Genomic DNA, 14843 nt, shown 5'->3' with positions numbered 1-14843 from the left:
CATTATAATTAACGTAACTTTAACATAATTAAAGTAACATTAAATAAAACATTCTTACGTAAGAATAGTACATGCACAAACGTTAAGTCTACAAATATGCATGAGCACTACACGCTGACTATAACATGTACAGACATCATGTATATGAATATTCCATGTATGAACGCTACGTCTCAACATTTTGTGTGTGTTTGATATAACTACAAACATTACATTTGTGGAGGAACATAACTGCTACGTATACTACATTCGTAATCTTTAAATCTATGAATATTACATGTGGACACATCACAATGACCGCTAATACACATACAAGTGCTACAACTGTGCAAGGATTACAGGTACAAATACATGTGCAAAATTTACATCTCTGAATCATACATTCATGACTATTACAACTGCAAGTACTACATCCACAAACATCCCGTACACGAATCTGAACACTACATGTGCAAACGTGAAACACCACTAACACACGTACACGCGCTACATCTATGAACATGAATATAAAAACAACAAACATTACATGTAAGAATAGGACGTGCATGAACATTACATCCACAAATAAATTCATTCGCACTACTCTATGAATATGGCATGCACAAACGTTACGTACACAAATAATAAATCTACAAATGTTACGTCGATTAGCATTACGTAAATGTATATTACAAACACAAAAACCCCATGCATTAATAGCATGTGCACGAACATTACATCGATGAATATGTGCATGAGCACTACAAACTATGATTACCACTAGGGATGGGAATTTCGACTAATTTTCGAACCAACTAGTCGCTAATTTTATTGGCGACAGGCGGATCGGAAAACTTGCAATTTAACCCTTTAAGCGCCAAAGTCGCAATATTGCGACAAGCAACATTGCTGAACATAAGCCATAGCTTCAAATATACTGCCTCGTGTGCCTCATGTACTGTACACCAGGAGATGGCGGACATCTGGAACTTCAATCTGAGCATCAGTTGTGGGCATGTTTTCATTCAAAGTTTTGGAGTTTACAGAGTTTGAAAACCGAGGAGACAACTCTCCCGTCGGAGCGTATCAGAGCGCAAGACGGCACATTTTAGAGTGAGAAAACTCACCGTACCGAGAGGTCTGGTCAACGCTGACAAAGTACTTTGTCAAGTAATGGCTTACTCATATTCTGAAGAGGAATATTCACCCTCTGATGAAGATGTTCAGTCGTCCACTGAGACAGAAAGTGCCGCTGCGTCTGTGCGTAACGGCAGCGGGTCGGTGGGCCATGACAGTCCACGAGCAGCACATACTGGAGTATGGAGCCATAATGCTGACAGTAAGTTTTGGCATTGAAAAATGTTGAATTCAAAGCGAAAATACAAACATTGAACTTTCAATCTTACTGGCAGTGTTTTCACGTGAGGGGCGGGGGCTAAGGGGGCGGGGCTTATAGCGCGAGAACGCGCTTCTTGGTTTTGAGGAAAGGGGACAGGAGCAGATTGCCCTGTGCTGGCTAACGCCATTTTCGTTTGCCCAAGCATGGATCAGAGTTCACCTCAGGGGCGGATTGAACGTTATGTCATTCGGTCGTTTGACCGAAGGGCCGGTCCACACATGGGCCGGTACGCTGGTATTTATTAAATAATTTTGATTATTGGGCACCCGACGCCCGTATAGCTTATAGGGTTAAGCAGGCGACCCATAGCCTAGCCATGCTAGATCCCATGTTTCTGACGGCACAAGGGTCTAGGGAAGCTCGACAGGGAGGGAGGCGGGCTAAAAGGTTGTCTATCAAATCCCTCTGCAGCAATTGGGTAGGTGTACAACCAATCAACGCAACGAATAGGCTGACGTAGTTCCGAGAGCACTGGCGGATTGTGGCTAGTCCCATTAGCTTCCCAACCAGCGGAGCCGCGGAGCCAACTGGTATATTAAGGATTTGCCATATCCCGTCGGCATAAGTCCAAATACGTCTTTCTTCTCAATGAAACACTTCAGTGCTGTCCTTTGTTTATCTTTCAAGTTGAATTTTAGCTTCAAATCTTTAAGGGCTGTGGCCAAAGCCGAATCGAAAGATAACTATTTATTGTGCGCCGGTTGTTTCTGTCAGAATCGTCACGCCTCTGTCGTCACTTCGTTACGCCCGCCTTCTGACTCTACACTTCATGGTCCGGCCAGTTTTAGGAGAATCCAGCCTCGAGCCTTATGGAGGGTAACTTGACCCTCCCTGGCAGAGAATTAAATTCGTTGCCGTGGGTTGTCTAGCGCGGCTAGGCTAGGCGACCCATGTATAGGGGCTAGAATCCAACGCAGCGGCTTGGGTTCGATTCCTGCCTGCGGCCCTTTGCTGCATGTCATCCCCCTACTTTTCTCCCCATCTCCTGTCCCTCTTCACTGCGACTATCACAATAAAAAGGCAAAAAAAATATATTATTTTTATTTGTTAAGCTGCCAAAATATTCAAATGTGATTTATATTCTTCCATCTGCATATCATAGTTTTTTCTCGATGGTCTTAATGTGTGTTTGACAGGTAAAATGTTTGAAAAAGGATTTTTTATGGTCTGAATTGTAATCAACTCTATGAGCTGGGGGGGGGGGGGTCGGGTCGGGGGATTCGAGTGGATTGCACAGGTGGGCCGGTCTGGTCCAAAAAGTCCCGGGCCGAATTTGACTCCCAATCCCGGCCCTGGGACTTCGAAAACACCAGTAAGTCTGTTTCTCTTTGTACGTATTAGTATATAATATTTTTCCACACAGAACCTCGTGGCGTTAAAACCACTTTAGGCTTCATATTATGCTAATTTAGCAAACGTGCTAACGTTCTCTAAGCTAGCTAATGTAAAAGGGCTTTGACTCGTTTCTATAGACACATTTCCACTTACAGGAGGGATTCTTCATCAACTTAGATATTAATATTATTATCCAATATTATGTCTTAAATAACCCCTTTAAGCTGCACACTAGCGTTTAACCGACTAGTAAAATACTAAACGTTCAATAAATGAGTAGGCGGTTAAACGATTAAACGACTAGTCACGCACATCCCTAATTACCACATGCACAAACGTTACGCATACGAGTGTTAAATGTACAAACATCACATATTCGAGTAATACTTTTGCAAACATGTATATGAATAATATATTCATGAACTTCATGTGTACAAATAACACATGTAAGCATCACCTTTATGAACTGTACAGGTGTTATGTATATTAACACTACGTATATTAGAGCTACAAACACTGTCCACAAATAGTACATGCACGGATATTACGCCTGCGAATGATACATGCATTAGCTTTATATTTTACAAATGGTAAATGCTCTGCGAAGTACTGAACATTTAATTTTAAATCAGAACTAGCATGAAATTCAGGATACAGAAGGTGTGATTATTAAATACTGAGAATAACTGCGGAAATTCAGTTTTACTTCAACTTAAATAGATTTAAGGGATCAATTACGCTATAAAATATGGTTCAGGCTAATATTTAAAAGTTTCATGCTGTCCTTGCTTGTGTGACAATTATATTCTGATGGTGTTAATAAACTGTATTTTGCAAAAAGCCTTTAGCCCTTGTGTTGAGCATTCAGCTGAAAGGTCACCTGTGCGATGTCACCTGTGTGATGTCACCTGCATGAGTCTCACCTGTGTGATGTCATCTGTGTGAGTCTCATCTGTGTGATGTCATCTGTGTGAGTCTCACCTGTACGATGGACAGCTGGGGATGGTCTGGCTGAAGTGGAGCGCCGCTGTTCTCGCCCTCCAGTGCCATTTCTTGGCGGGAAGCGTGAAGACACAGCAGCCGTCGATATTTTCCTTCAGCAGGTCGATCAGCTGTTTGTGAGAGCCGCCGTAGAATGCCTCCACCAGTAAAACGCTGAGCGAAGGACTGACCTGATGGAGACAGGAGAGCCAATATCATCTTATTGATCTTATTGATTAGGTGGAAGGATGCTACAGGTTCATCATACAACATCACAAGCTTGAACATTATTGATTCAGACATCTATGAGTACTACGTCTAAAAACATGATGTATGAATTTCAGGTGTACGAGACTCAACTATACATCTTCACGAGTTACATATACGGACATTATATATGTACATTTTTCAGTTTATGCCTTTGTCTCATATCTACCGAAGTGTATGAGCACTACATGTAGGAATTTTTGTGCGACATTCTTACAGCTGTGAACATAACATGTAGGAGTGCTGACAATCATTATATATCTACAGATAGTACATGTATAAATTTGACATGTATGAGCGTTGTGTGCAAGTGTTACATCTACACATGGTACATGTATGGATGTTGTATTACATGTATACAAGCTACATCTAGAAATGTTATGTGTGAGCATTGTGTGTCCAAATATTACGTGTGAATATCACATCTACGAATAATACATGAATGCGTATTACATGTACTATCCCTGTCTACAAATAGTACAATAATTAGAATACATGTATGAAATTATGAGCATTATCTTTGCGAAAATCACATGTACGAGTGTGTGTCTACTAACACTTCTGAACATTATGTGCATGAACATTAAGTCAACAAATACTACAAATGTGAATATCACATCTACGAATAATACATGAATGCGTATTATATATGTACTATCCCTGTCTACAAATATTACAACAATTAGAATACAAGTTTGAATATAAGATATGAGCACTATGTCGGCAAAAATCACATGCACGAGCGTCATGTTTACTGACACGTTTGAACATTACATCAAATATTACATGTATGAATATGACGTCAACGAATAATACATGTATGCCTATTACATGCACCATCCTTATATTACAAGTAGTACAAATAATACAGTATGAGCACTATCTTTACGAAATTCACGTGTACGAGTGTTGTGTCTATGAACATGTGTGAAGATTACGTGCATGAACACGTCAACAATTATGAACGTGAATATCACTTCTACGAATAATACATGTATTGCATGTACTATCCCTATGTCTACAAATAATATAAATATTACAACAATTACAGTACATGTATGGATAGAAATTGTGAGCATTATCTCCACACGTATGAACGTTACGTGCACGAACACTTTGTCAACAAATATGTCTATGAATAATACATGTATTATCCCTGTCTACAAACAGTACTACAATTAGAATACACATGAATATAAATTATGAGCATTATCTTTATGAAAATCACTTGTATGAGCTTTACGTCTACTATAAAGATAGTAGAAGATTATATCAACAATTATTACCTGTATGAATATCACGTCTACGAATAATATATGCATGACTATTACATCTATGAACATTATGTGGATGAATATTGCTTGTATTAGCATTAAATGTAGAAATATCAGATCAATGAGCATTACGCATATGAGCGTTATGTGTGCGAGTGTTGTACGCACGAATTTTACACAGTAATGTTTGTCTGTCTGGCCATAAACCAAAGTTTCAGACACATGTTCACCTGATGATGGACCAGCTACATCCTGAAGGGAACAAAAACGTCTGAAAACAGTTTTTTTTTTTTTGAAGTCAATAAAATAATTCAGTGTCAGATGTGAGTTTTTACTGCGTCACAACGGTGAACAGTTAAAGCCTTTAATATGGTTAATTATGATTAGAAGCCAGACTGAGGATGAAGGAGAACTCGCTCCTCCTGCAGTATTTCCACTCCTAAACCTGCTAATTACTCTAATGATTTCCACAACATTTTCCAAAGTGAGAGGAATCACACTTTACTGCAGAGAACTGTTAAAGTCTGCACCATGTGTTGGACTCTAAATCCACCGAGGCTGGGATAGACGACTGAGCCGATCTTCCCGACGCTCCGTCTTTTAGGCAGTAAATGAAAAACTATTGTTGACGCTGATCGCGGCTGCCAAAAGTTAACTTTGCAGCAACAAACCACAACAATAACGCAGTAATATCCATCTATTTGCAGCACAATGTGTCCTGATAGAAGTCCATTATGATGCCGGGAGGTTTACGCAGCGAGCGGCAGGAAGTGGACGGCTTACTGTCCTTCCACTGAATTCCCTCCCAGCGATTTCCAGTCCGCCCTCCATTTAGCTGCCCACAATGGGAGCTAATGTAGCTGCAGCAGCACTCAGCTCGCCCACAGACGGCTCAATCAGTCAATATCTGCTCCCTGCAGCTCGAACGCCACTCATATCTGGAGACGGAAATGAGCTGTGCAATCTGCTCTCAACTGAGTTTCTGCAGCCGGAGGAAAGATACCACCGAGCCGGTTCAGCAGAGGTTAAATGCAAATGCGCCCAAAATAAAAATCTGATTGGAAACAGAAGCACAATGTCGGCCATTGTGCTAAAAACGGGTCCAATCTATTTCCCGAATGCGTCCAAATAATGTGAAATATGAAAATGTGTCAGAGGGGGAGGGAGGCTGATTAACTCTCTGCTGTCTGACCTTCTGCCCTTTAAAACGGGAGGTTCAGGTTCAGTGGTTTCGTGGTTTTTACTCCTCAGATTAATGTTTAGAGAGCTCACAGTGTCAGAAGTTATTCATTTAGTTTGTTAAAAGTCAGAAAATCATCTTCTCTTTTGTCAACGATCAGGGCACCTTTTCAGAGGCCACAGGTTGGGAATCGGCAGAATAAATATCGAGAAAAAACTGATGGAAAAATAAGCATTATATTAAAACTGTTGTGCATAAGTTCCAACTCTTATTGATCCATTATTGAGCAAAACCTTCCCACACACATAATATATGACAAAAATCCACACAGCAGGTAGCCACAAAAGAATCACCTAAATGAAATGAGAATTAACTAACAAAAAAAGAATTCTAAAATGATTACAATTGACGAAAGGAAATAATACAAGGGGAAATTTTGCATTTAAAAAACTGACAAAATAACGGTTGAAAACAAAAAAGGCACAAAGAAAAACTTGAATGAAATTATTAAATTGTAAAAGTAGGGAAATATAGACAATATAAAAAAACAAAAATGAATCTAAAAGCTGAAATTATATGAAGAAAACTAAATGATGAAGAGAAAAATAAATCAAACAATTCATCAACAACAAAATGACGATGAATATGAAAATAAAATTCAGGAACTGAGCTGACTCGGGCAGATAATAGGAATAAATACGCAACTACAGTCGACAGAAGTCAAGAAAAGAAAAAAACATTTAATTCAAATCTTTCTTTGAAGAAAAATCCAGTTTTTAGTGCCTGTCTTTTGCTCTGAGTGGTTTTAATATAATAATAAAATATAATAAAGTGGATTTAATTCATCATAATAATTTTTAACAAGTGACATGGAGTGTAGATTAGGGTTGGGCCGAATAGCAGTTTCTGGACTCCGGATATTCGGCCCCTATAAATGACGAATATCCGAATATTCGGTCCGGTCAGCTCTGTAACGTCTGACGCGGTAAGTAAACAGAGGACAGAGCCGGTGTGGGTGGGGCGAATAATCGGATCTCGAAATTAATTCGGATACCATCGTCTCGACCGAATATTTGGATACTCGGATATTCGGGTCCAGCTCTAATGTAGATATCAGCTTAATGCTATCAATTAGCTTACTCTCGTTAGAGTCCCTATATTATCAGAGTATCGACATGACAGGTCCAAAAAATTTTGGTCACGTGATCTATAGGCGCCATTTTGTTTCCTATTCATGAACGCGGGGTTTTCCTTTTAACGTTGTTTACACAGCAGAGAGTAATTCTAGGTCCTTTTTTGCTTCCTAAATACCTGAAAAATGACGGGCTGTTGTGCCTTTGGGTGCACAAATCGATCGGAGAAGGGATTCCACATGTTTAGATTTCCCAGGAGTCGTGAAAGAAGGAAACTGGGAAAATAAAGTCCAGAGAGTGGGATGGAAACCGACTTCATCGTTTTTGTGCCAGGTTAGTCCCATGTATGTACTTTCATGTTATGATGTATGGGTGAATGACAGATAGAAAAGTTTGATGTGATTTTAGGCAGTTGTGGTTATTTTGACTTTGACCATTTTCATGCATGGAGATGCATGAACCCCGTTAAACTTCAGCGAACCATATGTGCAAACGTATTTTGCGAAATTGACCGAAGTTTCAAACTCGATGATAGAAACATTATACACCCATGGAAAGCTTAAATTCTCACGAATCCGCCGGTATAAACCACTTTCAGATGTGATTACCACAGCGGGTAATATAAACACATTTGTCCAACAAATAACGTAAACAGCAAAATTCACCTTTGAATCCTCAAAACTAGTCACAGATAAAAATATTCCACAAAAACCGGCCATAATCCAACCTTGGACATCCAGACAAAACAAGCCAGTAAAATATTTTGTCCAAAACATGTCTTGAAATCAGTAAACAATCCACAAATAGCTAGCTTTCGTGAATGTGCAGCTCGCGCTGCGCGTCCCATATTGAGTGAATGGAAACAAAATGGCTTTAAATCCCCAGTTGTCGCTACTCTGATAACATAGGGACTCTAACTCTCGTTAGCAACACTGAATTAGCATCAGGCCCAATTAACTGAAGTTACCGATATGTTACGTAACATTAGCTGTCATCAGTATTTAGAGAATGTCTATTTAACTTGTAAAATACATTGTAAGCTAATAATTTTTCTCCGGTGAATCGCTGCCCTATTTTCCAAGACGAAACTCCTCTGACTCTCTGACCTGCTGCCTGGGTGCTTGATGGGATGTCACTTTCAGGCTTACTCTTAGGAGGTATGCACGAGCAGATTTCAGTAAATGAACCACTTCAAATTTATTTCTTATACGATAAACTGCCATGTGCGCCCCGCTCCACATTTTCACACTTCCAATACTGCGTTATTGCCCACTTTCCACTTGATTTCATTTGTTTGCTATTGCTCACGATCCGTGTCAAAAAAACGTAAAAACATGAAAATCTAAATCAAAATTGGAATACTTATTCATGTTTCCAAAACATGAATAAGGGACATCGAATACTGGTTTGGATAAATTAGATCTAAAACATGAAAGACATTTTTTTTTTAAATTATTTATTCATTATTTTACCAGGTAGATCAGTTGACAACAATTTCTCATTTACAATGATGACCTGGTAAGAGACCCCAGCAGCAGTGAGCACACAGTGAAACAGCTGTAAGCATACTGCTGGCCCACTGTGTATATAAAATCTAGTGGGAAAAAAACTTTAGAAAATGTTGAAAGAAATAATAATCTGCATCTCATATGAGTAAATAATCAAAATTCCCAAATAATTAAAAAAAACAGTTTAAGTATCTAAAAGCAAATGTCAGAAAGTCAAATATATATGTGAAGAGTCAAAAATAATAAAACTGTTGAACAAAATACAAACAAAAGTTGATAAATTATTTTTTAAAAATGTTCCATAACCTATAAAAATAAGTCGAAAATGAAAAAACTGTTCAAATACGTACAGTAAAAGTTGATCAAATCTAAAAAATGTTCTATAATCTATAAAAACTCCAGTCAGAAATGGTCCAGTAACACTGACGTAACGATAAAAGCGGTTACTAAATTTAAAATAAAAGGAACTGAAGTGTGAAGCTCAGAAAGCAGAGAATGAAGGCGGAGGCGGGACAGGCGTTGAGGACACGAACGCCGGTGGAAACCTGATTATTGATCGCTCTGACTGGAAGCCTGTTAGTCAACGTGAAATCGATCATTCCACCTTCAATCAGAGAGTCCCTGTGAACCCCGGCGGGGGATTCCAGCTCAGACTCATCTCACCTAGACACCTTTCCTCCACCGCCTCGGTCTGGAAGCTGCCGACACACATGAAACAAAGGGTTAATGTCAGAGGGAATCCCCCCGGCAGCTGCAGCGGCTGAGTCAGCGCCTGGAAACTCAGCCGCTCGGTGGTGGAAGCTCTGGAAAGGCCGTTTGTCATCGATTGTGGGCGAGCCTGCTGCCGGGTGACGTCCCGATGACTTCACTTTAAGCTGAAAACATGCTCGGCCTCGACCGGCGCACATCTGCAAACAGCTGCAGAAACGGCGTCCACAAACATCAGCCAGAAAAAAAAGAGTCCCGGCAACTGAGCTCAGGACCATTCCTCAGCAGAGTCCTCGACAGAAACCTTTGTTGTGACATGAAGGAGTTGAGGGATGACTCAGCTTCAGTCCCTCCGTGTTCAGCCCGTTTGAAGACAGTTTTCACTCTGACTGTGACACCGTCAGCGACAAGCTGCTTCAGACACGCATTAAACTGAAACCAGGCTGAAGTTTAACTGTAGAGGACAGAAGTGAAAACTGATGGACTGATTACTGATCATTAAGAAAGACCGATAACAAGTATCTGGACCCAACAGCATGTGATAGAAAGATGATGTCATTCAGAACTAGACTTCTTTATTAAAAAAGGAGACTAGAACTGAAGATGTAAAAAACAAACAGGAGTGATTAAATTAAGACATTAACCTCTTTTTATGTAGGATCCAATGACAAAAATGTTTCCAAAATGGCATTTCGAGACAGGTTTTTTCCAAAACGGTTTAAGAATTGTCCAAAATCTGACAAAACTGAGTCAAAACATTTCTAAAGTGATTCTAAATTCTCTAAAACGATTCAGAACGTTTCCATACACTCAAAAATCTTAAGAATTGTTAAAAGTTGTCCAAAATGACTTAAAACTCAACATAAAGGACTCAAAATGCATCCAGACTGACCCAGAAATCTCTAAATTCTTTAAAATAGAAACAGGAGTGATTAAATTATGATGCTCTCCTCTGTTTATGTGGGATTATCTGACAAAAATGTTTCCAAAATGGATTAAAATTTTACGAAATGACTTGAATTCTCTTTTCAAGTCAGATTTTTCTCCAAAATTTTGAAAGAATCATCCAAAACGAGGTACAGGCTGACAAAAATGACTCAAAACACTTCAAAAGTGATTCCAAATTCTCCAAAAGTGTTAAAAAATTCTCCAAAGTAACTCAAAAAATCTTCAAAATGATTTAAAAAAAACATCCAAAGCAAACAAAATTTGACAAAAATGACTTCGAATTCTCCAAATTCTGTAAAGTTGAAACAGGAGTGATTAAGTTAGGATGCTCTCCTCTGTTATGTGGGATAGACTGAGAAAAATGTTTCCAGATAACTTGAAATTCCCTTTGAGTCTTGACAAAACTGAGTGAAAACATTTCGAAAGTGATTCCAAGTTCACTAAAATGATTAAGAACGTTTCTGTATGAACTCTAAAAAATTTTTTAAAACGGTTTTAAAAAAGCCATCCAAAATGACTTAAAATTTGACATAAATGAATCAGAATGTTTACAGTGACTCAAAATTCATCAAATCCTGTGAAACAGAAATAAAAGTGATTAAATCAGGACGCTCTGCTCTGTTTATGTGGGATCCACTGACAGACATGTTTCCAAAATGACCTGAAATTAGATGAAATTACTTAAAATGGTTTAAGTCAAACTGCATAAAACCTTTCCAAAGTGACTTTTTTTCAAAATGGTTAAAGAATTATCCAAAATGACTTAAAATCTGACAAAAAAAGGTCAAACATTTCCAAAGAGATTCAAAATTCTCCAAAATGAAAACTTTTCCATGCCGACTCAAAAAAATCTTCAAAATGGTTAAAAAAAAAGGTCATCCAAAACGACTGGAAATGGTTCTAAAGTGACTCAGATTCATCAAATTCTGTTCTGTTTTGTCTGTTTTCTTAGTATTTCATTGATTTATCACTTTTATTATCCACTAAGGTCCAGCTCTTAAAGCTTTATTGTTATTTTCTAGATTCTGTTTCAGGTTCATCTGTGGCTGCCTTCGAACTTAGCCGCTAGCTGTTAGCATAGCATTAGCCACTGTGAGAGAAGCTAACTTCCTGGTTTGTGTTTGTTGTTCAGAGACACTTCTGAGACCACAAAGTGATGACAGACAGAGAGACGAGGCTGATCAGACCTGAAGTCGAGCATTTATCAACAACTGCTCAATGAAAATGCAGATACCGATAATCAGAAAATGCCAAATATCAGCCTCAACAATCAGTCTAGCCCTTGTGAAAACACATCTGAGTCCGTTTCAATGCTGAAATGTTGCTGGTCTATTACTTTTACATTTACTACTGATTTTTTTCAAGCCAGGATGTTTTCTGGAGGAACAATTTTTCATTGGATTATCTTCTGGATTAATCAATCAGCAGTTTAGAATAGAATAGAATCACTTTATTCATCCCCGAAGGGAAATTCAGTAGATTATTATATATTATAAATTCAGTCGATTCAGTAAATTCAGTTTCGCCTCTAAAACATCTGAAAATGATGAAAAATGTGGACCAGTGTTTCCTCAACTGTCTTGTTTTGTCCATAAATATTCAGTTTCAGAAGTTTCATATCAGTTTCAGAAAATTCTTAGAGACACTGAAAACTGGATTATTAGTCTTTAAATTGGCCTAAATCGAGGATTTAATGCTTGGAAAGATTTTTTTTTTTTTAAAAAAGGATCTTAAATGTGGCATTATTAACAAATGTTTCTGAAAATAAATCTAAAATCAACAACATTCACATGTAAGAAGCTATAATCACAGAATTTAGACTGTTTTTATTAAAAAATACTCAGTGGTGGAATTAATTTATTACATGACAACTAATTGATCAGTAAGCGAATGCATGAGGTTCATCGAGCAGTATCTGTCTGACACATTTTAAAACAAATGTCTGATTTGCGAATGAAACTGTAAAAACAAAAACAGTAAAACCTTAGAAATCTGCTTCGCATTGTGTGTGGTAGTTTCACTTTAACCCGTGAGTCATGTAACGATCCAGATCTGAATATCATCGCTGAGCTGAATCACTGTTTAAAGTCTATTTAAAAACACATTTACCAGCTTCTCTGCTATTTCTGTTCACTGAACCTCTTTTACTGTTGAACCTTCAGCTAATCCAGATGATTAAATGGCTTCAGCAGAAGACATTTTTAATTATTGGTCATTGAAAATGGAGGAAAGTAGGAAAAGCAGCAAATATTGACATGCGAATTTTTGGTCGTTTTGCTTAAAAACAGCTGAAATAACCACTCAGTTATTGAAACTGTTGCTGATCTTTTTCCTTGAGTGAATGGTTCTGGTTTTAAAAATAACATTAAATGTAATAAAACTGGTTTTTATATTCGCAGTGAGAGGTGTTGTTTTCCACCTGTGAGTTTGTTAATGTTGAATTTCAGAGGACCGAGGACGGAGCCCTGAGGAACTCCATCAGTCATTGAAGTGTTTCAGATACATAGTTTCAAAACAGATCAGTCCCTTTAACGGGAAAAATTAATAAAGAATTAATTTGTTGTTAATGTTGAAGCTTTAAAGTTACCAAAGAGAACAAACAAAAAATAAAACAATCTTTCTTAGGGCCCAAAATTATCTTTTCAAAAAAATTTAACAATTTCACATGTATCCAGATGTGGGAATGTTGACCCTCAAAAAATCCTGTGAAGCCATTTTAAAGCTTCATTATCTCCAGAAATAAAACTCCCACAGTTGGGAAATTTTGTGAAGATGCAGACAGAATAGCTTCCAGTAGATCTAAAAGATTGCATGGATCCAGCAGAGGCCAAAATTTTAATTACTGGCACTTGGAAACAGAAAAAAAACCACACAATTTTCAGACAAGGTTGATAGTCTCTCCATAAAGTTCCTGTTAGTGCATGTATGCAAATGGATCCATATTTCTACTAAAATAAAGTCTTTGGTTGATATTTCACCAAATTTTGAGGCTCTAACATCAATAGAATGTGATGTGTGGAAAGTTTGACCAGACAAGGCAGCGCTGGATTTAGACGGTCGCCAGGTCACCATTTGTGACTAGAAACATCGCAAATGGCGACCGTCTAAATCCAGCGCTGCAAGGTTCCAGTTTTTAGATATGTTGATGCATTAAAATGTGGTTCTGGACAGGTTTGGAGTAGTTTTAGACTATTTTTCAGTCACATTGTAAACAGATTTTACAGTCTTTGCCAGTTCTAGGCGTGTTTCCAGTCTGCGCGAATGGGCACAATTTATTACTGGACCATGGACCAGTAAACAGTAATTTTTTACGAAACGAAACAGTTATTACTGGACCGAATATTTTATGCATACCATACCATGGATTATGGTATTACATACCATAATCCATGAAATAACCTACCATACTCTCATAGCAACAGCCAAATCTAGCTCAGCATCCACCCTCTCTCATTGTACACCTGGTAAATTACCATAGATGCACTGTCACCGTCACTACACCCTCTCACACCATTCTACCATACCACCATCCACTTTTACCATTGAATTACTCACCATACACGTCCAATTTGACCAGAAAAACAGCTCTCAGCTTCGTTTTGGCGCTACTTTCACACGCTCCTGCAGAAACTTGAATTTGTACTCAGGGATGGGAATTTTCCGCGGATCCGCGGATTTCATTTCAAGGATCCGCGGATTTCCGCGGATTTCATTTCAAGTTTGAACACTTTATTGTCGCTGATACTCCCGCGAGATGGTAACGACGTTAACGATAGCTTGCTAACGACGTTAACAAGCTGTCGTTCGATTGTAAACGGCCCAGCAATTGGAAGTCGCTGCGCCGCCGCACACATTGCATTATCCCTTGGTGATTCTCGGCGACTTTAGGGTGATTTACAGGAATAAAATTACACCGGACATGAGACCGGTAATGTAGTAAGTTTTACCGGACTTTTGGTACACAAATCGGATTTGACCAATGGTCCAACGTCATTGGCGCACACTGTGTTTCGGAAAAGTGGGGAGTCATTTTAGGCAAATCATTTTGTAAAAGAAATTAACTTATTTTGGACATTTTATCATTTTTCTTTGAGTAGTTTTTGACAGATTTTGAGTGATTGTGGAAAATTT

The 14843-nt window shown here is 38.4% G+C and overlaps 1 protein-coding gene across 5 annotated transcripts in view; it reads right to left on the bottom strand.

The window, feature by feature from the left end:
• The window catches only part of gtdc1 (glycosyltransferase-like domain containing 1), a 78711-nt gene that overhangs the window by 61947 nt on the left and 1921 nt on the right, over positions 1–14843 (bottom strand). For all 5 annotated transcript variants that reach the window (XR_007946811.1, XR_007946813.1, XR_007946812.1 and 2 more), the window contains exon 2: positions 3695–3885. Coding sequence is in view for 2 of the 5 variants with exons in the window: in XM_051959165.1 (XP_051815125.1) it covers positions 3695–3885 (191 nt within the window). In the remaining 3 variants the exon portion in view is untranslated. The remainder of the gene's footprint in view (positions 1–3694; positions 3886–14843) is intronic.

Source organism: Acanthochromis polyacanthus, chromosome 14 (assembly GCF_021347895.1).
Source record: "Acanthochromis polyacanthus isolate Apoly-LR-REF ecotype Palm Island chromosome 14, KAUST_Apoly_ChrSc, whole genome shotgun sequence".
NCBI classification, from domain to species: domain Eukaryota; kingdom Metazoa; phylum Chordata; class Actinopteri; family Pomacentridae; genus Acanthochromis; species Acanthochromis polyacanthus.
The sequence above is the reverse complement of the archived record's forward strand: the minus strand, read 5'-3'. Positions and strand labels throughout refer to the sequence as shown.